This window comes from Carcharhinus amblyrhynchos, chromosome 3, assembly GCF_965287045.1.
Source record: "Carcharhinus amblyrhynchos chromosome 3, sCarAmb.v2.hapA, whole genome shotgun sequence".
Classification (NCBI taxonomy): Eukaryota; Metazoa; Chordata; class Chondrichthyes; order Carcharhiniformes; family Carcharhinidae; genus Carcharhinus; species Carcharhinus amblyrhynchos.
The window spans coordinates 130070208-130097916 of NC_137326.1; the positions used below are offsets into that span (position 1 = coordinate 130070208).

The 27709-nt window shown below is 44.3% G+C and overlaps 1 protein-coding gene and 1 pseudogene across 1 annotated transcript in view; both read left to right on the plus strand.

The window, feature by feature from the left end:
• LOC145341129 (mediator of RNA polymerase II transcription subunit 12-like protein) overlaps positions 1–27709 on the plus strand; it is a 564757-nt gene that overhangs the window by 411165 nt on the left and 125883 nt on the right. The window contains 5 exon segments of the mRNA XM_080186002.1: positions 11305–11449; positions 11572–11690; positions 16091–16234; positions 19470–19633; positions 23134–23265. Of these exon segments, the coding sequence (XP_080042128.1) occupies positions 11305–11449; positions 11572–11690; positions 16091–16234; positions 19470–19633; positions 23134–23265 (704 nt within the window).
• LOC145341553 (small ribosomal subunit protein eS27 pseudogene) lies at positions 4742–5109 on the plus strand (annotated as a pseudogene).

The window sequence follows — 27709 nt, forward strand, 5'->3', positions numbered from 1 at the left end:
GAGCTGAGTTTCTGGATTAATAATTTAGTGATAATACCACTAAGCCATCACCTCCTTATATGAATATGAAGTGTGAACTTGCTGTGAAACTCTGTCATAGTGCACGAAGGGCAATAGACACGTCATTCCATTTGACAGATACAATTTTGTACAGCACTTGGAGCACCACTTCAGGCATGGGACAATGCAAAGAGGGCAGGCCTTCATGAACTTTTATCAAAATACTTCAAAATGTCTGCAGCCTAATGCTTTCAGCTAGGATCCAGTTTATGATGACCACAGTCTCAGGCTTGACGCACAGCGGAGCAGTTAACAGACGCACATGATTGAACACCATACAGTTGAGCACAATACCCTGGAGGAGTTGACTGGCGCTGTAAGGATGTACATCTCCTCATTAAAATGTGTCTAACCATCAAAGAGCAGCCTTAACTTTCTACAGCAAATTTAATCGATGATTGTAATAACTCAGGAAGCCTGACTGTGTTTATTGTTAAACACAAATAAAGCCACTACTCCGTGCCGTACATACACAAGTCCCAACTGGGACAATAGTTCTGCAGACCCTTTCCGGTGTCTGTCCTCTAAAGGGTTCCACCTGGGTAGGCCATTGCTTGTTACCAAGGGAACTCGTATACACCGAGTTCCACAGGGAAATCAAAGAGAGGTTCCCCATGACACTCATGGGGGTTATCATAGTGAACAATGTGCAAACGCAGTGACTCAGCGAAACCTTTGGGTATGCTGAGAGTGATCTGCTGTTTTCACAGGACAAACTCTGGAGATGTGCAAATCACCAGCAACAATACCCCCAGATATCTCTTTGCCTTACCAAACATTGTTTGATTATTTATACAACCAGAATGGTGGAGACAGATGCTATTAAACTGCCTGCCATTCTGGCAGCAAATTCCCAGCTAATATGTGGTTCGTGCCTACTCAGCAAATTTGCAGTTCATTTACTGTTAGTGGACGTGCTATTTTAAAGTGGAAACGGAAGGGTTGAATTTCATCTCATCAAGCGCTCTTTCAGTACTACTCACCCAACACCTAACACTGGAATCTCGCTCTCGTCAAATTCCCATTTAAATGTTTCATTCTGTTAGGAGTTCATTTGGCCTGTTCACTCTATGCTCTGACAAAGAGACTCGCTATTAAAAGACGTCCAGATACTCACCAGTTTAAACTGGTCAGTCAAACCTCAACCACACACTATCTCATTAAAATCGAGGCAGTGACTTGCAGTTGAATGCGAGCGTGCATTTCTTAAATTGATAAACTATGTCAGATTTCAGTTTGATGCAAATACATTTTCAGGGGCACTTGACCACTGCTTGGCTCACATCAGTTTGAAGTGGATTCCTGCAGGATGCCGTCTTTGCTATTCCTAAGATCATCTCCTTTACCATGGCCATATGTGTCACTTTGATTATAACGCTCATGGGATTTGGGAGTCCTTGTTCAAGATTCTGTTACGGTGAATGTGCAGGTTCAGTCGTCAGTTAGGAAGGAAAATGTAGTGTTAGCATTCATGTCGAGAGGGCTAGAATACAAGAGCAGGGATGTACTTCTGAGGCTGCATAAGACTCTGGTCAGACCTCATTTGGAGTATTGTGAGCAGTTTGGGCCCTGTATCTAAGGGAGGATGTGCTGTCCTCGGAAAGGGTCCGGAGAAGGTTCACAAGAATGATCTCTGGAATGAAGAGCTTTTAGTGTGAGGAACGGTTGAGGACTCTGGGTCTGTACTTGTTGGAGTTTAAAAAGATTGAGGGAGGATCTTATTGAACCTTACAGGAAACTGCAAGGCCTGAATAGAGTGGTCGTGGAGAAGATGTTTCCAATAGTAGGAAAAACTAGAACCAGAGGGCACAACCTCAAGGTAAAGGGACAATCCTTTAAAACAGAAATGAGGATGAATTTCTTCCGTCAGAGAGTGGTGAATCAGTGGAACTCTTTGCCGCAGAAGGCTGTAGAGGCCAGGCCATTGAGTGTCTTTAAGACAGAGATAGATAGGTTCTTGATTAATAAGGGCTTATGGGGAAAAGGCAGAAGAATGGAGATGAGAAAAATGTCAGCCATAATTGAATGGCAGACCAGACTCAATGGGCCGAGTGGCTTATCCTTATGGTCTTATGTTGTATCTTGTTTTACCTAAAACTTTTTTTAAAACTCATGTACCAGGCTGAAGGTGAGTTTTTCTTTACTCGGCATTTCTGAAATGAGGGGGGATCTTCTAGAGACATATAATATTATGAAGGGAACAGATCAGATAGAAGCAAGGAGGTTGTTTGCACTGGCTGGTGAAACTAGAACCAGGAGGCATAGCCTCAAAGTAGGAGGGAGCAGATTTAGGACAGTTGAGGAGGAACTTCTTCACCCAAAGGGTTGTCAATCTGTGGAATTCCGTGCCCAGTGAAACAGTTGAGACTACCTCATTGAATGTTTTTAAGACAAAGATAGATAGATTTTTGACCAGTAAAGGAACTAAGATTATGGCGTGTGGGTGGGTAGGTGGAGCTGAGTTCACAAAAAGATCAGCTATGATCTCACTGAGTGGCAGAGTAGGCTTGAGGGACCAGATGGCTCCAAGTTCTTATGTTCTTACGAATGTACAACCTGAAACAATAGTAGATTCAAATACTAACCTTCAAAAGGCAACCCAATGCATATCTGGAAAGAATACATGTAAAAATTTTTAATGTTTATTTATTCCTGTCAGAAGTAGGCTTACATTAACACTGCAATGAAGTTACTGTGAAAATTCCCTAGTCGCCACACTCCGGTGCTGTTCGGGTACACCGAGAGAGAATTTAGAGAATGGCCAATGCACCTAACCAGCATGTCTTTCAGACACTGGGAGGAAACCGGAATACCCCTGTAGGAAACCAGTGCAGACACGGGGAGAATATGCAGACTCTGCATAGACAGTGACCCAAGCTGGGTATCGAATCCGGGTCCCTGGTGCTTTGAGACAGCAGTGTTAACCATTGTGCCACTGTGTCGTCATGTATCACCGTGACTTTTTTTTTCAGTAAATTCAGGAGCCCGGGAAAGGAAGCAAAGGATTAATGTCTCAGTCTTTCAGAGAACAAGGATAGGAATGTTGAACTGAATAGCCTCCTTGGGTAAATGACATACCAGTTCGGATTGATGTTAAATGCTGCAGTTCCCCGGGATATTTGGAGATATCCCTCTGATTCATTGCTATCACTGTTAAATTAAGCACAAGCAATTAAAGGCGTTCCCTTAAAATATATAAATAATAACTAAAATTGAGCCTTTATAGATGATCCTTCCCTGCATAAATTAGGCAAGTGGTTAGAACTAGCTTAAGAGAGGCAGTCTAAAAGATGGTATTTGTAGCATGGTATTCAAGTTAAATATTGAAATCTATTCCTGATTTTAATTTTATTTGATTTATTATTGTCACATATATCAGTATACAGTGAAAAGTATTGTTTTTTGCATGCGATACACACAAAGCGTACCGTTCATAGGGAAAGAAAGGAGAGAGTGCAGAATGTAGTGTCACAGTCATAGCTAAGGTGTGGAACAAGATCAACTTAATGCAAGGTAGGTCCACTCAAAAGTCTGATGGCAGCAGGGAAGAAGCTGCCGTTGAATCGGTTGGTAGGTGTCCTAAGACATTTGTATATTTTTCCCAACGGAAGAAGCTGGAAGATGGAAGAGAGAATATCTGGGGTGCGTGGGGTGCTTAATTAATTTTAATTCTTTATTGGATTAAAATGAACCTGGAAACATAATCATTGCTGAGTTAGAAAAACTTAACCATTCAAATTCTCAATATCAGTAACTTCAGCTGTTACTGATCATAATTTTTTCAGTTTTTGCTATTTCTAATGACTATTTTCATTGCATTTACGTATAACTCTTTGGTTACAGTTGTTATGATCAGAATTGATTTTTCCATTCATGTCAAAAAGCAAAGAAAATAGGCTCTTTGTTTTCATAGAAGCCAAGGTTTTAAGCTTTGAAATGTATTTTAGTGAGCTTGAGATGGCTTAGACATGACTTCATTCTGAAAGAGGAATGGTTAGCTATTTCCAATTTGACCTCATCCGCATTTTTCAATTGTTTTGCTCTAAAAAGGAAGCTCAACATTTGCAGGGCATTTCTGCTCTTTTGTAGAAAGGATTAGTTTCGTGATTGAAGAGTGCTGCCCAAGACATAAGAACATAAGAACATAAGAAATAGGAGCAGGAGTAGGCCATCTAGCCCTTCGAGCCTGCCCCGCCATTCAATAAGATCATGGCTGATCTGTCGTGGCTCAGTTCCACTTTCCCGCCCTCTCCCCATAACCCTTAATCCCCTCTCTTATCAAGAACCCATCAACCCGCTTCTTAAAAATATTTAGCGAGGCAGCCTCCACCACTTCAACGGGCAGAGAATTCCAGAGATTCACCACCCTTTGAGTGAAGAAGTTCCTCTTCAACCCCGTTCTAAACCGCCTCCCCTTTATCTTGAGTCTGTGCCCCCTAGTCCTACTGTCTTTTTTGAGCGGGAAGAGTCTCTCCACCTCTATCCTATCCATCCCATTCATCATCTTATACGTCTCAATGAGATCTCCCCTCATTCTTCTAAACTCTAACGAGTACAAGCCTAGTTTATTCAGCCTCTCCTCATAGCTCAATCCCCTCAACTCCGGTATCAGCCTAGTAAACCTCTGAATAAACGTTTGCACTAGTGTTAGTAGAAATCAACTTACATAATAGAGGCAACGCTAAAGATGCCTCTGGCAAAGGGTTTGTTGCATCCGTCTCCCCAGGAGGGGAAGAGGAAGCATAAGAAGAAGCAGCTGGTGCAGAGCCCCAACTCCTACATCATGGATATCAAATGTCCTGGTTGTTACAAAATCAAGACAGTTTTCAGTCACGCATGGAGGTTGTACTATGTGTCCGGTATTCCACTGTGCTTTGCCAGCCCACTGGAGGAAAAGTAGGTTAACAGAAGGCTGTTCCTCCAGAAGAAAGCAGCACTAAAGATGACAGTTGGCATTTGAGGGTGGGTGAGATGCCACCTAGCTGGGCATCGTGAGCCTGGCTGAGGGGCACGGATCCGCTTCCTGGGGGTGTGGATGGCAGGATGGAGCTGCGGAAATGGACAGTGCGTGCCCGTGTCCTCGAGTCTCACCCACCTGCTTTCCAGAAACTTTTTTTGGATCCTCTTGTTAGTATTGAGTTATTTGTTAGAATTGTCAAATAAAATGATATAACATAAAAAAGTACAAGTTCTTCATATAGGATCATAGAATCCTACAGTGCAGAAGGAGGCCAGTAGGTCCATCAAGTCTGCACGGACTCTCTGCCGGAGCATCCCATCTAGACCCTATCCCCATAACCCGTGCCAATTCCCCCCTAATTTACACATCAAATTAACAGATTTATTTGGTATCACGAGCTTTCAGAGTGCAGCTCCTTCATCAGGTGAGACTCAAAATATCAAATAAGCCTATTGGACTTTAACCTGCTGTTGTGAGACTTCTTACATATCAAGGAGACACTAAGGGGCAATCTTTTAGCATGGCCAATCCACTAACCTGCTCACCTTTAGACTGTGGGAGGAATCCGGAACACCCGGAGGAAACCCATGCAGAAACAGGGAGAATGTGCAGGCTGCACACAGACAGTCAGTCAGCCAAGCGGAGAATTGAACCCAGGTTCCTGTTTCTGTGAGGCAGCAGTGCTAACCACTTTGCCACCTTCACTTAAACATCTACCAACATTCAATAATAAAGGAACACTCACTAATTTAACAAAAACTCTGCCTTTTGTCTTACCATCTGAACAAGAAATGCACAAAAATGTTCAAGCATTCATCATGCGAATGAATACTGAGATTCCATGCCCAACAATGGTGTCCATTATTTGTTTATATTTGCTGTATATCTGTTTAAACCACCTGAATTCTGCAATTAACCAAAAAGGCTATTTCTGTCTGATAGAAACGTGTGCTGGGTCTCACAAAAGTAACACCAGTGCGAAGGATCTCAGTGTTGGGAATACCTTTGAATAGAAGCACTTATATGAGATTTGATAGGGTAGACATAGGGGTGATGTTTATACATAAGGGGGGAGTCCTGAACGAAAGGACATATATATGAAAGATACCCATGTTTCAATCCAATAAGGAGCTCAGGAGAAGTTTCCATGTCCAGAGAGTGGTGAGAACGTGGAACCCCCTAACACAAGGTGTAGTTGAGGCAAATAGCAAGGCTGCACTGAAGGGACAAGTTACAGGAGGGTCGGATGCTGGGTGCTGGGAGGAGGCTGCTCATTTGCAGTGTAAATACCAGCGAGGGCTGAAGGGCCTGTTTCTGTGTTAAAAATTCATTGCTGAAGGCAGGTTATCATTGACGGAAAACTGTTTTCTTTTCTCCCCCTCCTGTGTGCCCTGGCAAGTTTAGCGCCTGTCAGAAGACGCTGGGTGGGATTTTCCAGCTAATCCTGGTGGCAGGATCTTCCGGTCCCACCGACAGCAACTCAAAAAAGACAGAAACTCAATTGGATTCACCACATAAACGTAGCGGCTACCAGAGCCGGTCAGAAGCTAGAAATACTGCCGCAAGTAATTCACCTCCTGACTCCCCCGAGCCTATCCACTATCTACAAGGCACAAGTCAGGAGTGTGATGGAATACTCCCCACTTGCCTGGATGGGTGCAGCTCCAATAACACTGAAGAAGCTTGACACCATCCAGGACAAAGTAGCCCCGCTTGATTGGCACCACATCTACAACATTCAATCCCTCCACTACTGACACTCAGTAGCAGCAGTGTGTATGATCTGCAAGATGCACTCAGCAATTCATCAAAGATCCTTAGACAGCACCTTCCAAACCCACAACCACTTCCATCTAGAAGGACAAGGGCAGCAGATACATGGGAACAGCCATCACCTGCAACCCCCCCTCCAAGCCACTCACCATCCTTGGCTTGGAAATATATCGCCGTTCCTTCTTAGTCGCTAGGTCATAATCCTGGAATTTCCTCCCTTACGGCATTGTGAGTCAACCCACAGCATATGGTCTGCAGCAGTTCAAGAAGACAGCTCACCACCACCTTCTCAAGGGCGACTGGAGATGGGCAATAAATGCTGGCCTAGCCAGCGACGCCCATGTCCCACGAAAGAATTAAAAAAAAACTCACTACCAATGGTGACCCACCCCCCTGACCGCAGATTCTCCATCAGTGGAGGGCGTGTACAATGGGAAACCCCATTGACAGTGGCGGGTCAGGAAGATTTGCCACCCTTTGCCTTTCCAGAGCTGAATATTGCAGGCTTATCTACGAGTGGTTTAATTGTTTAGGAGTAGTTCGGGGTTTGGTGTAAGGCAGTGGTTCACTGGTGTATGATGAAGACCCTCCCCACCCCCAGCCAAGGGTGCCATGAAAGAGATTCAAAATTATTCAAAATTCTAGTTACTAAACTAAAATCCACCTCCTCCTTCAGCGCCATGTCAGCATCCCCAAGGCCCAACGAATCTCAGGCCACCCGTGCATGCACCGTCTGGGAAAAAAAAAACCCTCATTTGTGCGGTTTAGACACTTTATGTCAGTCCGGCCCACACTCCTGGGGACTTGGAATTGACGACAAAGGTCGCGTGCACCTGCACAAAAAGCGAAAACTCGGAATAGGACACAGAAATCCTGGGAGAAGTGAAAGAGACAGAGGTTAAAAAAAAAGACAGAGAGAAGTTAAAATAAAATCCCCAGTAACGGAAGAAGACAGAGAGAAAGAAGGCATGCCTCAAATTTGTCTTTTTTAGTGTCGAGGTGTGCCGTGATATATAAAAGATACATAAAAGACTGGGCTACAGCTCAACACCAATCAAGTGGTGGATATGTTGTAGTGGTGAATTTCTTGTTTTCCAAGCTGTGATAGTAAAACTTAAACAAAGTTTGCTTTGCAAAAACAAGTAGCTTTTATTATCACAAAACTGCATGTAGTATTTGGCAGAGTCTTGGAGACAGAGAGCAGTCCCTACAAACTGCCGATTCTATACCAAGACCGCGCCAGCTACAAGAATCAGTCCCATAGTTATACCTTTTTCTTATCAGTGTACATGTTCAATTAGTAATACAAACAGTAATACATCGTCAATTGTATTAGGATCTGGTGACCTCCAAGACCTCTTTGTCTCATCAATAATACCATTATCTTGTCCTTTTGATAGAACAGAAGAAGGCCCGATGACTTCGTCATTTCTGACCTTATCTCGCCTCACTCATCCAGCCCTAAGTTATGTGGAGTCAGCCTTGACTTGACCTTCTCCGATGTTCGTCATGTCTTAGGTTATTCAGAGTCAGTTTTACAGGGGTCTGGCAATTTGGAATAGCTTGGTCAGCTCTCCTTTATACCAATTACTTGACCATTTTTCCCGTCATGCCACTGCTTCATTCATTCACTATCGCAGATAAACTGGAAATGCTAGCTTCATAATTTGGAGTGGCAGTATTTCAGAAGAGGGGCTTTTCTGCTCTAACTTATTCTCCTGGTAATGTCGGAAGGTTACACTGGTACAGCTGGATATTTCTGTTAATGCAGCATTTGCAGGCACCTCTTCATTCTGTTTCTGTCCACTGCACAAAGTGAAGTGGGCTTCGTTGAAGAGAAGCTTTACCCTTTTTTCCTAAAGTTAAAACTGCATAACGCAATACAAGCGAACATGGACTACAACAGTGCACGAAGGGGCCTAAAGACACAAAGTGAAGTTTTTTCCCAGACGGTGCATGCCTGAGATTTATTGGGTCTTGGGGATGGTGATCACAGAGCTGAAGAAGGAGGTTAATTTTAGTTTAGTTACTAGAATTTTGAATAAGTTTGAATCCTTTTCATGGCATACTATGGGGGGGGGGGAGCGGGGGGGGAACGTCTTCACACCAGCGAACCACTGCTTTACATCAAACTCCTAGAAACTCCAAAACAGTAAAGCCAATTGTAGTATACTATTTTAATAAAGAGTCATCTGGACTCAAAACATCAGCTCTTTTCTTCCAGATGCTGCCAGACCTGCTGAGATTTTTCAGCATTTTCCCTTTTGATTTCAGATTCCAGCATCTGCAGTAATTTGCTTTTAAGCCACTCATAGATTCGTTTGCAATGTTCAGTTATGAATGGAAATCAGTGCTGGCCTTGCTAGCAAAGCCCTCATTATGGTGATAGGGCTGAATTGGGATTGTTGTTCGATGGGCTGAATGGCTTCCTTCTGCACTGTATAGTTTCTTTGATTTTTGAACAAGATAAAACCATAAGGGAAAGGTCACTGGACATGATCTAAGTACAATAGCCAGAACCCATTGTAAAGGTCGAAACTTTGATTTGATTTATTCTTCTTGTAATAGAATCAGAGAGTGATACGGCACAGAAGAGGCTAGTCGGCCTACAGTGCCTATTCCAGCTCTTTGGTAGAACAATCCAATTAATTCCACACTCCTGATCTTTTTCTTTAGGCTTATCATTTACTTTCTGTCTTATGTGAAGAGAAGATCTCACTGAGAGAGAAGATAACGCATGTGACCTATTTCCAGACCAGCGCGCCCTTCCTGCTAGTTAGGAATTGTGAACACAGACATAATATAGGTTTCTGTGGTGTTTCTTTCCCTTCCTGCTGAGCTCATCCGGCCACAGCTCTCCAACGTCCTGAAGAACACAGCAGAAATTAAGTACTTGACACCCAGGGTAGCGTGTGCAGTGTGCACTCCACCCTCAACACATTTCTTACTGCACCCTAATCTTCAGAGGGACACAAGAATGTTGCCCTGGGTTAGAACAGTGTAGCTTGAGGAGAGATTGGATAGGTTGGGGTAATTTTCCTTGGATCAAAGAAGGCTGAGGGATAACTTGATTAAGGTGTACAAAATTACGAGGGAAGGAGATAGAGTGGACAGGATAAAATTGTTTCCCTTGGCAGAGAATTCTAGAACCAGGGGATAGAGGTTCAGGATAAGTGGCAGAAGGTGTAGAGGGGACATGAGGAAGGACTTCTTTATGCAGAGGTTGGTGGGTGTCTGGAATTCACTGCCAAGTTGATAGTGGAAGCCAAGACCCTAAACTCTTTTAAGAAGTACCTGAATCTGCACCTTAGGTATTGTAAGCTTCTGGGCTATGGGCCAGGTGCAGGAAGGTGGAATTAGAAAGGAAACCTAGGTATCCTCGGGCTGGCATTGATAAAATGGGCTGAATAGTCTCCTTTTGAGGCATCGTTCTATTGTTGGCATCAGTTTTGAAACACAGAGAGGAGGCCTCAGGCCTCCGATATATCAGAGGAAAGATGGGCCTCTATTGAGATATACCTGTCTTTGTTGCTTTTGGTGTTACAGTGCGTGGGAAATTGGGAGAGGCTGTGAATCAACCCCAATTATTCTACCTTATTGCTGTCAGGTAAATCTGTCTGGTTAACAGTCACATCTGGGTAGCATCCTCCTCGAATTGGCCAGAATGCTTCCACTGTTCAAGCCCGTGGGATTTTCCCATTCTGCTGCAGTGAACGGAGGTTTGGTTGGGCGCCAAAATCTCCAATTTCACTGTAACAAGAGCGTGGTGTGAACAGCCAGTAAGATTGTGCTCATTGTCTTTCACATTTATGGGATGTCTAATTTGCTCTTGTTACTGCTTAACCTGTTTGCAGTAGTTGGATTAATAACTGATTTGATTTGAATTGCTTTATTATTGTCATATGTATTGGGATACAGTGAAAAGTATTGTTTCTTGCGCACTATGCAGACAAAGCATACCATTCATAGAGAAGGAAACAAAAGAGGGCGGAATGTAGTGTTACAGTCATAGCTAGGGTGTAGAGAAAGATCAACTTAATGCAAAGTAGGTCCATTCAAAAGTCTGATGGCAGCAGGTTCTTGCGTTGGTTGGCACGTGACCTCAAACTTTTGAATCTTCTTCAGGTGGAAGAGAGAATGTCCGGGGTGCTTGGAGTCCTTAGTTATACTGGCTGCTTTTCCGATGCAGTGGGAAGTATAGACAGAATCAAATGATGGGAGTCTAGTTTGCATGGTGCTCTGGGCTACATTCACAACATTTTGTAGTTTCTTGCGGTCTTGGTCAGAGCAGGAGCCACACCAAGCTATGATACAACCAGAAAGAATGCTTTCTATGGTGCATCTGTAAAGGTTGGTGAGAGTCATAGCTGACATGCCAAATTTCCTTAGTTTTCAGAGAAAGTAAAGGAGTTGGTGCACAAAGGGATTTCATGCAAATATGCTAAGCAGCGGAAGTTTATTGCTGACGTATTGTGTGGATTTAATTAATGTGCCATGCTCGTTAATCGCAGGACGAGACTTCAAGTCACGAATGCAATCAGCGAATGATTCTTCTGTATGGAGTGGGGAAGCAGAGGGATGAAGCCCGACACCAGTTGAAGAAGATTATCAAAGACATCCTGAAAATACTGAACAAGAAAAGTACAGCAGAAACCAGTGAGTCACGTGTTACTGATGTTAGCGGCAGCTGTTTTCATACTCGCTGTAACATTTTATGGTATTCAAGGACATGCGTAATTAATGTCCTGTTTGTCTGTCATTGTCTTCTGTTTGTGTAGCTGGTGATGAAGGACAAAAATCGAAAAGGACCAAACAGGAAACCCCTCTAACCCTAGAGACTATTTTTGCCAAACTTCAACAATTGTCCTATTTCGACCAGCATCAGGTGACATCCCAGGTACCGGAGTTCTGTTCTCACTCATGCTTCAACACTGTACTGTTAACGGCAGGAGGTTTACCATTAACTCAGGTTTTATTGGCTATGTTTACACACGCCCCATTATTTTGGGTGGCTCAGGGGTTAGCACTGCTGCCTCACAGCGCCGGGGACCCCAGGTCGATTCCTGGTTTGGGTCACTGTCTGTGCGGAGTCTACACGTTTTCCTCGTGTCTGCGTGGGTTTCCTCCGGGTGCTCCCGTTTCCTCCCACAGTCCGAAAGACGTGCTAATTAGGTGCGTTGGCCGTGCTAAACTCTCCCTCATTGTACCCGAACAGGCAAATACTGGCTGCGCAAGTTCTACCCAGGCTGGAGCTTAAGTCTCAGGTCACCTGACCCGATCTCTTAAAGGGACAAGTCCCCAACATACATAACAATTCTGTGACCTTCTCAATGGGCAAATGGCACTAACCATTTGGGTATTTTCATTGAATTTGATTACAGTGACATCGCTTGTACACACACTTGGCAGGCGGGATATTTCAGAGAGATTGGATATGCTTTTTGCATCTTGTTACAATGTGGTTAAGTGCTGCTATCTATTTACATAAATGCCGCAGAGTGGTGCTGACCACCGCTTTACCTGTTTTCAATGCGTGACGAATAGCTGTGAAGTTAGTCTTCACTTTCTTACTGCTGTGATTATTAACCTGGGGTTTCGCCCAATTTAACCGGATTGAACAATACAGTTTCACGTCTGAATAAATCATTATTCGCAAGAACTGCTTCTTCCCTGCTGCCATCAGACTTTTGAATGGTCCTGTCACAAATTAAGCTGATCTTTCTCCACACCGTACTGGTAACTACAACACAATATTCTGCACCCTATCCTTTCCTTCTCTTCTATGTACTCTATGAACGGTATGTTTTGGCTGTGTATCACACAAGAAACAACACTTTTCATTGTATCCCAATAGTGTTTTTCGAGGTTTACAGCATGGAAACAGGCCCTGCAACCCAACTTGTCCATGCCACCCTTTTTTAAAAACCCTAAGCTAATCCCAAGTTCCCGCATTTGGCCCATATGCCTCTATACCCATCTTATCCAAGTGACTATCTAAATGCTTTTTAAAGGACAACATTGTACTCGCCCTCTACTACATCTGGCAGCTTGTTCCAGACACTCACCACCCTCTGTGTGAAAAAATTGCCCGTATGCACCCTTTTGTATCTCTCCCCTCTCACCTTAAACCTATGCCCTTTAATTTTTGACTCCCCTACTTTTGAGAAAAGATGTTGACTATTTAGCTGATCTGTGCCCCTCATTATTTTATAGACTTCTGTGAGATCACCCCTCAGCTTCCTACGCTCCAGAGAAGAAAGTCCCAGTCTATCCAGCCTCCTTATAACCCAAACCATCAAGTACCGGTAGCATCCTGGTAAATCTTTTCTTCACTCTCCCTAGTTTAATAATATCTTTTCTATGATAGGGTGACTAGAATTGCACACAGTATTCCAAGTGTGGCCTTACCAATGTCCTGTTCAACTTCAACACGACATCCCGACTCCTGTATTCAATGTTCTGACTGATGAAACCAAGCGTGCCAAGTGCCTTCTTCACCACTCTGTCCACCTGTGAGCTATGAACACGTATCCCTAAATCTCTTTGTTCTGTAATTCTCCCCAGTGCTCTGCCATTAACTGAGTAAGTACAGCTCTGGTTCAATCTACCAAAATGCATCACATTGCATTTGTCTAAATTAAACTCCATCTGCCATTTGTCAGCCCACTGGCCCAATTGATCAAGATCCTGTTGCAATTGGAGATAACTCTCTTCACTGTCCACTATGCCACCAGTCTTGGTGTTATCTGCAAACTTACTAACCATGCCTTCTATATTCTCATCCAGATCATTAATATAAATGATAAATAACAGTGGACTTAGCACTGATCCCTGAGATACACCAGTGGTCACAGGCCTCCAGTTTTGAAAAATAACCCTCTACAGCCATCCTGTGGCTTCTGTCAAGAAGCCAATTTTGTATCCATTTAGATATCTCACCCTGGACCTGTGAGATTTAACCTTATGCAACAACCTACCATGAATAGTCTCTTTCTGCTGCCATCAGACTTTTGAATGGATCTACTCTGTAAAAAGTTGATCTTTCTTTACACCCTAGCTATAATTGTAACATTACATTCTGCACTCTCTCCTTTCATTCGCTATGTACTGTATGAACAATATGATTTGTCTGTATAGCGTGCAAGAAATAATACTTTTCACTGATTTTCAATGCATGTGAGAATAATAAATCAAATCAAATCCCACTTTAGATTGAATAAATGTCATGCAATACAGTCCCTGCCACTTTATAACTCGATTAGGGATCCTAGATCCTTACCAGTTCAAATTCCTGGGCAGAAGTGACTCTGAAGGATTTAGCACCCATTGCGTATAATCTTAGAAATGTTGTTTACACTCCCACACGTCAATTTTGAAGTCCAGATTAAACATGGACGGCTGAAGTAATTTCATTTGGTGTTTGTGAACACATTTTTCAATCTTGGAATCAAAACAGTGTTTTTTCTTTAAAAGAAGATGAAGTACAAGCCCTCATTTCAGTTCAGGTCCTTATACTGTCACACCAGGAAAACTCTTCCACAGCCCACAGTTGCACACATATTCATGTTTCTGCAGGTGAGGTGGCATGGCAAGGTGGCACAGTGGTTAGCACTGCTGCCTCACAGTGCCAGGGATCTGGGTTCAATTCTGGCCTCAGGCCACTGTCTGTGTGGAGTTTGCACATTCTTCCCATGGCTGCGTGGGTTTCCTCCGGGTGCTCCGGTTTCCTGCCGCAATCCCAAGATGAACATGTTAGGGGGATTGGCCGTGCTAAATTGCCCCTTAGTGTCCCAAGATATGTAGGTTCAAGGGATTAGCAGGGTAAACGTGGGATTCGGGGATAGGTTTTGGGTAACGTGCTCTGTTAGAGAGTCGATGCAGGCTCGATGGGCTGAATGGCCTCCTTCTGCACTGTATGGATTTTATACAGAAAATCTCTCGATACTGATGATGGTCGTTGCTGATGTAGGAATCATGTTTGTGTGGATCTGCCTCTTCACGGAAACCATTGAACCCCTACAGTGCCAAAGGAAGCCACTTGGCCCATTGAGTCTGCATCAACTCTCCAAAAGAGCATCTTACCCAGGTCCACCCCCCACCCCCCCCCACCGTCCCATAACCCTGCACATTTACGCTGGCCAATCCACCAAACCTAAAGTTAAAGTTTATTTATTTAGTGTCACACATAGGCTTACATTAACACTGCACTGAAATTACTATGAAAATCCCTGAGTCGCCACACTCTGGTACTCGGGTACACTGAAGGAAAATTTAGCATGGCCAGTGCAACTAACCAGCACATCTTTGGACTGTGGGAGGACACCGGAGACCCCAGAGGAAACTCACACAGGAGAATGTGCAGACTTGCACAGACAGTTACAAAAGGTCAGAATTGAACCTGGATCCCTGGCGCTGTGAGGCAGCAGTGCTAACCACAACACCTTTGGACTGAATGAAGCTGTGTCTTGAGGAATAGAATTGGAATCCCAGTGTGCTGGTCTCTTGAATTCTGACATAAAGGGCACATAAAGAGTTAACCGCCTTCCTCTGCGTACTCTTGTGAAAGCAATGGGTGGGTGCCTCTTTAAATAACTCTGATTCTTGTGGTTGAGCTGTCACTTCATATCAGGGCTTTGGAATCAGATACAAGACAGATCATAAGACATAGGAGCAGGATTAGGCCACTTGGCCATCGAGTCTGCTCCACCATTCAATCATGACTGATATTTTTCTCATACCCATTCTCCTGCCCTTTCCCCATTACCTCTGATCCCCTTAATAATCAAGAGCCTATCTATCTCTGTCTTAAAGATAATCAATACATGCATCTACCTGGATCGACATGTGTGTGGATATGTACACGTGTGGGAACAGGAAAAAAATCTCCCTGTTCGCACAGCAGAAGCCTCTCAATGTAAATGAGATTATGAGAGATGAAAAATTTTTACTTGATACTGATGTAACCAAGGGGTTTTTTTTGACACGTGGCTCATAAAATGAAATAAAGCAGCTGGCTCCAGTGAAGGTTTGGCTGTTTGACCTCTTTCAAGAGACTTCAGTTTGGTGCTGCTGCTGTCTATAGTCAGTTCTGTTCTCCAGTAACCTTTCACGTTGTGTCCCAATGGCTGGATTACAGTAAGAGAATTCCTGTGTATCCTACGGTTGGAGCCAGCCAAGATCCCTGCTGCACAATCTGGAAGGATTTAGAGCTAATACGCATCCCTAAATACTGGAAATGAGATTTTACACTTGGTGAGCGTGGAAAAAAAGAACATTAATTTTTAATCTCCTTTCCAGATTTCCAGTAATGTCCTGGAACAAATCACCAGTTTTGCCTCAGGAACTTCATACCATCTGCCTTTGGCTCACCACATCCAGCTCATCTTCGATATGATGGAGTGCGCCCTTAATATCAATGGTCTTATTGACTTTGCCATCCAGGTAAGGTTGCAGTAACAAGCCTGCGATGTGTCCCGACAACAGGCCAAAGGCTTGGGACAAAGTTGTTAAGACGTTTGAACTATACTGTGGTGGTTACGGGCGTGTCACCCAGCTCTCCAGCCTGTGAGCGTCTGTGATCAAACACACTCTCAGCCACTTGATAGCCTTCACGTAATTACTGGTTCGGTAGATTCCCATTTTCCTCCCTTTTATCTCAGCACAGAGGGCCCGAGATTTGGAAAGGCTCTCGCGAGCAGAGCTGTGAGAGACGTTTTTGTTTAAAAGTGGTGCTAATTTGGCATGCACATCTTTGCTGACTTCTGCCAAAGAGTAAAGGCACCAGTGCTAAAATGGAGGTTCCCCCTGTTCCAGCTGTCACTCACCCTGTTCGATACTTTGCTTGGCCACAGCCCCGATGGAAACAAAATTTGTCATCCTTTGGATATAACATTGAATTGAAGCCCTTTCTGGACTCACAGTAGATGTAAAAGATCTTACATGATTCTGCAAAGAAGGGCAGTGGAATTCTGGCTGATGGTTATCCCTCAATCAGCCTTAATGAAAGCAGCCTTTCTGGTCATTATCACATTACTGATGGTGGGTGCTTGCTGTACGCAAATTGGTCGCTTTTTTTTCATTACAATAGTGGCGACACTTCTAATTTACCTGATTGTCTGTCAAATTCTTTGGGATATTCTGAGGTCGTGGACGGTGCCATGTAAATGCAAGTTTTTTTTCTTATTGGGTTGGTCTTATCAATCCAACTAAAAGGGTTGTAAATGGGTAGCCACCATTTTACTTTCTCATACACCAGAAAGACTTTTCTCAGTGTATTGTCCAAAGAGTAGAACGTCCTCCACTATTGGCTTGTTTTTGGAACACGCCCAGTGGACACATTGAGATTCAAGGTTTACTCATTTTAAGCTCATGTCCAAAACAGGTCTAATTAGTTTCCACACATCTTTGAAGGCTCAAGTCATTTTATTTCATAAGGCAAGTTGATGAGGGGACAGCCCTGACTAGATGTCAGTCCACAAGATGTGCAGGTTAAGTTGATTGGCCATGTTAACTTAACCCTGGTATCAGGGGGATTAGCAGGGCAAATACATGGGGTTATGGGAATAAGACTGGGTGGGTTTGTGGTCGGTGCAGAATTGATGGATCGAATGGCCTCCTCCTGCACTGTAGGGTTTCTATGATTTCTATGATTCTAGATGTGGGAAGCAATAGGGTTCTCATTTTTGTCAAAATGGTTCCTTTCATTTTTGCTCACCGCACCGTTTTGGCACAAGGTCGCATCCTTCTCCGTTATTTTCCTTCCGTTTTCCTCACTCCCCTTTTCTTTCCTGAAGGAAGTGACCTTTGCTCCACAGATCCCAGCAAATCGGCAGCATTAAGTAGTCTTTGAAAATACGGACATCTCGGATGTTTAATGTCAACAGCCTGTTGCACAGCGCAGGGCAGAGCAGCCAAATAATATCCTGACTCTGTCAGACTTTGGTACAGCTGGACTTTACAGCAAGTTGTCGGGGAGTGACAGCCCTGGATGGTTCTGTTTTACTTTTTCCCCTGCCCAAACTAGGCCGGTTGTCGCAGCTGTCGAGGCTTAAATCTGTGTTGATCCGTCCATCCAACCTTTGGCATGTGTGAATTAGTGGCACAGATAACACTGGGTCATCAGCCAACAATGAAAACTCATTAAGTCATCAGAAATTGTTATTTTCTGCTCTCTCACATCCAGTGTATAGAATCATATGCACAGAAAACAGCCATTCAGCCCATCATGCCTATGCCAGCTCAAGAAAGAGCTATCCAGTTAGTTCCTTTGCAATTGATTTTCTTTTCATGTACTTGTACAGCTTAATTACTGCTGAAACTGCTATAACCACCCTTTAAGGCCGTGTGCATTACTGTTTATTATGACTTGTTGCATTAAAAAAATTCTCATCTCTTCCCTGATGATTTTACCAATCTTCTTAACTCAGTGTCCTCTGATTACTGACACTTCGGCTGGTGGAACTAGTTTCTCCTTATTTACATTGTTAAAACCCCTCCTATTGATTTTGAGCTGCTTTGCCAAATCGCCCCTTTCCCCTCTCTGATTTGAGGAGAACGATCCCAACCTCCGTCGCCTCTCCAAACAACTCAAGTCCCCCATCCCCAGCCTCTAACTCCATCCCCGGGGCTTAGGTATGTTTTCTGAAGTGCGATGCTCAGAAATGTAATTAAGAAAGGACAGCAATGCCTCTGCTTTCTCAGGAGGCTAAGGAAATTTGGCATGTCTGCTATGACTCTCATCAATTTTTACAGATGTACCATAGAAAGCATCCTTTCCGGATGTATCACAGCTCAGTCTGGCTCCTGCTCTGCCCAACACTGCAAGAAATTACAAAAGGTTGTGAATGTAGCCCAGTCCATCACATAAACCAACCTCCCACCCATTGACTTTGGCTACAATTTCCACTGCCTCGGCAAAGCAGACAGCGTAATAAAGGACCCACACACCCCCGACATTCTCTCTTCTACCTTCTTCCATTGGGAGAAAGTTACAAAAATCTGAGATCACAGACCACCCAACTCAAGAACAGCTTCTTTGCTGCTGCCATCAGACTTTTGAAAGGACTTACCTTATATTAAACTAATCTTTCTCTACACCATAGCTATGACTACAATAATTCTGTACAATATGACTATATTGTAGTCATACATTGTGTGTAGTCATACAATGACTACAATATGACAAAAAAATCCTGCACCCTCACGGTGGCACAGTGGTTAGCACTGCTGCCTCACAGCGCCAGGGTCCTGGGTTCGGTTCCCGGTTTGGGCCATTGTTTGTGTGGAGTTTTCACGTTCTCCCGTGTCGGCATACGTTTCCTCCGGTTTCCTCCCACAGTGTGAAAGACCTGCTGGTTGGATGCATTGCTAAATTCTCCCTCAGTTTCAATGCCAGAGTGTGGTGGCTAGTAGATTTTCACAGTAACTTCATTGCAGTGTTAATGTAAGCCTATTTGTGGCACAAACAAATAAACTTTCCTTCTCCTCTATGAATGGTATGCTGTATCTGTATAGCGCACAAGAAACAATACTTTTCACTGTGTCTCATGCGTGTGACTAATAAATTAAATCAAATCAAACTGGACAGAGTATACCAGCTTGAGGGCCAATTGATTATTCACCCATTGTTTGTGCGTGCTAATGATTTGATCTTGTGTGTCTTATTGAACTTCTCAAGTTGCTGAATGAATTAAGTGTGGTGGAAGCGGAGTTGCTGCTGAAATCCTCAAGCTTGGCTGGGAGCTACACCACGGGATTGTGCCTCTGCATCGTGGCCGTGCTTCGCCGCTACCATTCCTGCCTCGTGCTCAACCCCGACCAGACGGCACAAGTCTTTGAAGGGTGAGGGATGACGCTTGAACTTTGATCATTCTAAGCTTTAGCTGACTCAAGGTAAAGTTTTTATTTTATCCATTGTGGGACATGGGCATCACTGGCTACCCCTCCCTAGTTGCCCTTGGAGGGCAGTTGAGAGTCAACCACATTGCTGTGGCTCTGGAGTCACATGTAGGCCAGACCAGGTAAGGACGGCAGATTTCCTCCTCTAAAGGACATTAGTAAACCAGATGGGTTTTTCTGACAATCAGCAATGGTCACCAGTAGATTCTTCATTCCAGATATTTTTTATTGGATTCAGATTCCACCATCTGCCATGGCAGGATTTGAACCCAGGCCCCCCAGAAAATTGGTTGACTTTCTGGATTAATAGTCGAGCGATGATATCACTAGGCCATCTCCTCATTGCGTTCCTGATAATAATGTACTGTCGCTGGCTGGCCAGCATACATTGCCCATCCCTAGTTGCCCAAGGGCAGTTCTAGAGTCACATGTAGGCCAAACCAGGTAAGGATGGCAGACTTCCTTCCCTAAAGGACATTGGTGAACGAAATTGGTTTTTCTGACTGTCGACAATAATTTCACAGTCATTAGTAGATTCTTAAGTACCAATATTTTTTATTGAATTCAATTTGTGTGGTGGGATTTGAACCTGGATCCCTAGCTGAGTTTCTGGATTAATAGTCCTGTGACAATACCACTGGGCCATCGCCTCCCCAATATTTGTTTGCACGATCATGGTTTATGCATTATAACTGAGATTGTGCACAATTGATCAGACCATTACTGAGCATCTACGGTATATTTAACACTTGAACACTAGTGCATCAGACACTGGGGCATTTGCAAAGCCTTCCATTAGGATTGCATCTACTCTGCTTCATATAGTCTCCGATGCTGGTAAATGTTACTGTGAATTTATATAGTCTCTGTTCTTACTGTTTGCTACACTATGAGCTTACTGTTTTAACCTTCCAATGTGATGTTGCCTCCTAACCCCCTGCCAACTCATTATCCACATCCTGTTTGAATGGTTTGCTTCTACCCTAGTCACATCAGGATGGTCAGTCAGGTCAATGTGACCACTGACGTCCTATCTGCTTCCACTCGTGGTGCCTGAACTATCTGTGACCTTTGACACTGTCCACCAATCGATCTTACTCTCATGCTCTCCTCCATGACACTCATCTCCCAATGGGTTTTGTGCCCACCTGCACCAAATAAGCCAGCCTGTCATCAATGGCTTGACTGGTGTACCCAAAACTCACTCCCTGGCCCATTCAGTTCTTAACTGATATGTTCTTGACACTCAACCTAACTTCCCTGCTATCACTTTGGGCTCTGGAGTTGTTTGGAGAGCTAAATTTTAGCTTATTTTACAGTTAAAATGATGGCACGGTCTTTTTGGCCCTCGCCAGAAGCTCCGTACCGTAATTCTGAGTCTGGTTCCTCACTCAAACTGCCTCTATGTCATTGTTGGAATCTGCATTCCCTATTCTTCTCATATGACGTTCTCTGGACTGGCCTCCAGAATTCCATCTTACTAAAAGTCTTGACTCATCCAGAACTGCTGCCATGTCTTGTTTACCAATCTCTGCTCATTTGCCCTCACTGATTATCGGCTGACTCACCGTCTCCCAACATATCAAATTTCAAAAATCTTACTCTTCACTGTCTCACTCTCCACTCCTCTTGTCCTACGTTGCAGCTCATGTACTCCACCCTTCTGACTCTCGGATTTCCTGTGTCTTTCTTCATTCTCAGCCACCATCGCTTCAGCCTCCCTGCGCTCTGGAATTTTCTCTCTTAAACCCCTCTGCTCTGAAACATTGGTGTCTTCTTCTAAAATCTCCTCAGAATGTAATCTCATTGACCACCCCCTTCGGTCACATCCTTTAATCCTTCTACCAATTAAGACCATAAGATACAGAAGCAGGATTAGGCCATTTGATCTATCAAGTCTGCTCTGCCATTCAGTCGTCGTTGATAATTTTCTCAACCCCATTCTCCCACCTTTTCCCTATAAACTTTGGTCCTTTTACCAATCAAGAACTTATCTATCTCCACCTTAAATGCACTCAATGACCTGGTGTCCACAGCCTTCTATGGCAATGAATTCCACAGATTCACCTCCCTCTGGCTGAAATTGCCACCCAGTGTTCCGTCTCTTTCCCATTTTCCCTTGTCGGTGATGAACAGTTGGGTGTCTCATTATGTTGAAAGGTGCGATGTGACTTGCTGGCCTATCACACCCCACAATTAATGCTCAGTGTAAAAATGGCCTCTTTGAGAGCCGAGCATGGGGAACTGTAAAGGAATGGTGGCTCTGATTACACAAGTCAGTGTTTGAAACATAACAGTGGGAAGCAGAATGGTGTGCATGAATTGCACCATTTCTGACACCTTTTATAACAATTGTGATGCATTTCAGAGTCACTCACTGTTTCCCCTTGAGCCGATTCATATAGATGACCAGGTTCCATACATAGAACAAAGAACAGTACAGCACAGGAACAAGCCCTTTGGTCCTCCAAGCCTGCGCCGATCATGATGCCCGCTTAAACTAAAACTATGCGTTTACAGAGTCCATATCCTTCCATTTCCATCCTATTTATGTATTTGTCTAGACGCTTCTTAAATGCCACTATTGTACCAGCTCCCACCACCCCCTCGGCCAGCACGTCCCAAATATTCTCCACCCTCTGTGTAAAAAAAAATTGCCTCGCACATCTCCTCAAAACTTTTCCCCGCACACCTTAAACCCATGCCTCCTAGTGCTTGACTTTTCTACCCTAGGAAGGAGCATCTGACTATCGATGGAGGTTACCTGGGCAACAGTCAGCATGTTTTAAAAATGTGTGCCCTGGTGGTTGGGGAGTGACTCCACGTGCTGCAGTACTGGGTGTTTTAGCTGCCGTCACTCTGGCCTCTGCGTAGACTGGTTGAAGCTGGTTTCAGAGGTCGACCTGGAAACATTGAGCCGACACCAGGCAATCCCTGCGATTGGAATGCTGGGAACATCCTGCGTGTCATTCTGCCTCGTCATAATGTTCTCCTAAACCTGAGGGCATGTTGACAAGCATTACACTGCCTGGAGGGGGAGAATTTGGATCTATCCCCCCAGTCATGCATTCCAGGTGGGGCAGTTACAATTTTGCACCTCGTCCCATAATTACTGTCTTCATTGAAGAGCAGTATGGAGTGGGCTATAAATTCAGCAGAGCATCCAATCCCATTGGTGTTATGCACAACAAGCTGGGCTAACATTGAGTCTGGTAAGGCCCAAGAGTGAGGTTGACATTTAGTCAACATTGGGAAGGGGATGGATAAGGGCATGTCTCCTTTGCTATCAGTAAATGGAGGTCAAGTCACTTGGAAATACTGACGCTGTCCCTCAACTCCCCAACTATTGGCTTCCCGGTAAAGTCAGGATACCTGAACAGTCTGTTTCTTTCGTTCTGCTGTCTGACCCTTCCAACCTCCTCTCTGTATTCTCTCTCTTGCAGGCTATGTGGGGTAGTAAAGCATGTTGTCAATCCTTCAGAATGCTCCTCTCCCGAAAGATGCATTCTGGCCTACCTGTATGACCTTTATGTATCTTGCAGTCACTTAAGAAGCAAGTTTGGTGATCTTTTCAGGTGAGTACCTGTGCTCCAGAACCTGAAACAAGTTCCTCTGTGGGGCAACTGGCTGGTCTCTTCTGCTGTTAAGACATTTCCTCAGTTAATATTTATTCAGCACGAAGCACCACTTCAACTCACTGAATAAAAGAAGCAAAACAGAGGTGCTTGGCAGCCTAATTTTATTTTCCAAATAATGATTGTTTTTACTTGAGATAATTTTCTGTTCTGGAATCCTTCCCAATGGAATCTTAATAGAAGTGAGTTTCATTGAAAGCATATGCATTTCGCTCAGTGTGTTGACATATTTAAAGATAGCGGAACTTAAGAAATCACATAAGAACATAAGAAATAGGAGCAGGAGTAGGCCATCTAGCCCTTTGAGTCTGCCCCGCCATTCAATAAGATCATGGCTGCTCTGTCGTGGCTCAGTTCCACATTCCCGCCCTCTCCCCATAACCCTTAATCCCCTCGCTTATCAAAAACCCATCAACCGGCGTCTTAAAAATATTTAGCGAGGCAGCCTCCACCACCTCAATGGGCAGAGAATTCCAGAGATTCACCACCCTTTGAGTGAAGAAGTTCGTCCTCAACTCCGTTCTAAACCGCCCCCCCTTTATCTTGAGGCTGTGCCCCCTAGTCCTACTGTCCTTTCTGAGCGGGAAGAGTCTCTCCACCTCTATCCTATCCATCCCATTCATCATCTTATATGTCTCAATGAGATCTCCCCTCATTCTTCTAAACTCTAACGAGTACAAGCCTAGTTTATTCAGCCTCTCCTCATAGCTCAACCCCCTCAACTCCGGTATCAGCCTAGTAAACCTCCTCTGCACTCCCTTCAAGGCCAAAATATCCTTGCGTAAGTACGGCGACCAAAACTGCACACGGTACTCCAGCTGCGGCCTCACCAATGCCCTATACAGCTGCAGCAAGACCTCCCTACTTTTATATTCAATCCCCCTCGCTATGAAGGCCAGCATCCCATTCGCCTTCCTGACCACCTGCTGCACCTGCAGGCTGGGTTTTTGCGACTCATGCACAAGGACCCCGAGGTCCCTCTGCACCGTCGCCTGCTGCAGTTTTTTGCCACGTAAGTAATAGTCCTTCCTACCATTATTCCTACCAAAGTGGACCACCTCGCACTTGCCAACATTAAATTCCATCTGCCATTTCCTGGCCCATTCGCCCAGCCTATCTAGATCCTTCTGCAGACTCTCCACACCCTCCGCGCAATTTGCCGTTCCACCAATCACGTGTCATGTCTGAGCTGTTTAAAGAGTGAATAGAATCATAGAAACCCTACAGTGCAGAAAGAGGCCATTTGGCCCATTGAGTCTGCGCCAACCACTATCCCACCCAGGCCGTATCCCCATATCCCTACATATTTACCCGCTGGTTCCCCTAACCTATGCATCTCAGGACACTAAGGGACAATTTTATTTAACGTGGCCAATCAACCTAACCCGCACATCTTTGGACTGTGGGAGGAAACCAGAGCACCCGGAGGAAACTCACACTGACACACAGGAGAATGTGCAAACTCCACATAGACAGTGACCCAAGCCGGGAATTGAACCCAGGTTCCTGGAGCTGTGAAGCAGCGGTGCTAACCACTGTGCTACCGTGCCACCCTGTGAAAGGTTTGGGGAGGGGGGAATTGAGCCCCCAGGGTGAGACTTTCACCTACTGTTTGTTATATACCGAGTTTCAGTATTGTTGAGAATGGGAGCCTGTTACCAAAGTAATTTATCTTCTCGGGACAAGTAAGAGAATGTCAAATTTCAAATGCTCACAACAGTTTATACCACAGTAGAAAAGAATGCTGAGTGGTTGACAAGTTGACATTGAATCAACTGAGGTGCTTCTATTGAAATTCAAGAAAAGTTAAAGTTTATTTATTAGTCACAAGAAGGTTTACATTCACATTGCAATGAAGTTACTGTGAAAATCGCCTAGCCGCCACTCTCCAGCATCTGTTCAGGTACACTGAGGTTGAATTTAGCACGGCCAATGCACTTAACCGGCACGTCTTTCAGACTGTGGGAGGAAACATGAACACTCAGAGGAAACCCACGCAGACACGGGGAGAACGTGCAGACTCCGCACAGACAGTGACCCAAGCTGGGAATCGAACCCGCGTTCCAGAAGTGGTAAGGCAGCAGTCCTAACCACCTGTGCCCAGAATTATTGGGTTCCCAAACTTTTGGGTAATTCAGTAAAGGTGCAAGGCTTAAACATATCCCTTGTTTGCAGAGAATGGGTGTGTGTGGATGAATGAGCAAGTGTAAATACACCGTGTTAAAAGCTGGACTTTTTATTGTATGTTGGTTGTTAGTGTAGCTATTGGTGCACTCAGCATTGTTCAGCAAGTGCTGCCCAATCACAGAATTGCATTTAACATCAGATGTTTTGCTTTGGATTTTGCAAGCACAGGCTGGCTGAGTATGGTCTCTACTCTGCTGAATTCAAACAACCAAAGGAACATGCTGTTTGATTCAGTCAGTCAATCACTGGGAGGTACGGCCAATGTTTATGCATTTCTTTTTAGTAATATTCAAATTCTGTCTTAGCAAGTGACTGCTTAATTTCAGAGTTCCTCTATTGATTGTTCATCTTTGAGTCACATCTAACCAAGATGGGTACTTCTTTACAACTTGACTGTAGAGAGAGCTGTGAGACACCCTTTGAGATAGTGAAAGATGCAATATTAATACAAGCCTCGCATTCTTTCTCCCACCTGCTATGTGTTGCAAAGATACATTAAAAAAAACTCTGTCGAACAAACAGCTAATTATAATCCTTTGTGATTAATTTTGAAAGGGGCCCTTGTCTGCAGCACGCCTTTGTAAAACATCAACAATAATTCATCACAGTGAATGTGCTAATTGGAGCCTTGCCACATGGCTTGGATTAGAACTTCCAGATTCTGTACCTTTCTTTTTCTAGTGGACCCAGAAATCCCAGGATTTGTGTCCAAAACGTTTGAAATAACCTGTTGCGACTGCAACACTCTTCTGTTGTGGTGAGATGTATTTTCACAGTGTGTGTATGAATGATCCCCTGTGGACACTAATTTGACGTTTTGGATTGGAAACTTTAGCCAGCACATATATGAACAGAGTGACTTTGAAAAGGGTTCAAACCAGTGCTCTGTGATTCTCTTGTTTCCACAAGTCATATTTCTTATTCTGCGGCCTCCTCATATCTCTAGGTCTGCGCTTTGAAAGCAAGCTTCATCTCGTTTGTTTTTAAGTTTTTTGTTTTAAGTCATTGCCATCGAGATATTTGCACTCCAGATGTTGCCTGAAGGGAACCAGATAATCTTCCTGTGTTATTCCGGAGTTGGTTATTACAAGATTAGGAGAATGACTCAGAGTGACCTGTCTGTTAATGACCCCTCGCTCTCTTCCTCTCACCCAATCCTTCCCTCTCCCCCTTCCCCATCCCCTGTTCCTCCCCCACTTCCTCCCTCTCCCTCAGTCACTTCTTCCTCTCTCACTTCTCCCTCTCTTGTGGTCCCTTTCTCATGTCTCCCTCCTTCACCCTCTTTCTTGCACCCCCTCGCTCACATCCCTTCCTTGCTTTCCCCTCTCTGATGTTTCACCCTCGTACTTTTATAGAATCTCTACAATACTGAAGGAGACCATTTGGCCCATCAAGTCCGCACCAACCACAATCCCACCCAGGTCCTATTCTCATAACCCTGTTTTACCCTGCTAACTCTCGGACGCGAGGGGGCAATTTAGCATGGCCAATCAACCTAACCTGCACATCTCTTCCCCTTCACTTTTCCCCCCTCGCTCTTTCCCCCTCGCTCTTCCATCTCTCTCTTTGCCCCCCACTCTTTGCCCCTCATGCTTTACCCCTTGCTCGCTTCCCCCTCGCTCTTTCCCCCTCACTCTTTTCCCTTCACTCTTTCCCCCTCATGCTTTCCCCTCACTTTTCACCCTCACTTTTCCTCCTCATTCTTTCCCCCTCACTATTTCCCCTGGTTCTTTCCCCCCTCACACTTTTCCCCTCTCTTGTTTCCTCCCCTCATGCTTCTCCCCTCCTTCAATATTTCCCATTTCTCCTCCTGCCTTTTTCTGTTTTGTGGGTTTTTGTTTTTTGCATTTATCTTTCTTCTGAGAAATAAAGTGAGATCAACATCAGGTGGAGGCTGATACGAATCTGTGGTCTGTGTCTGCACTTTACAGTTCACTGAGATATCAACCTTCCACGTTGTGAGGACAGCCTTTCTTACGGTTTTGAGTTATTGAGCTTTGTTGAGTTGGGACTCTTAACACTCTGACTGGTTGTGGGCAGGTTTACAAATCAAAGTATTTTAGCCACTGTGATATAATAAAATATTCTAATCTCTCACTGTGAATCTTCTGAAACACCGTAAGGGAGGAGTTCTTAGCCCATCGGTCATGACCCCGGTAGAGTCGGGGGATGAGATTTTGGAGTCATAGAAACGAGA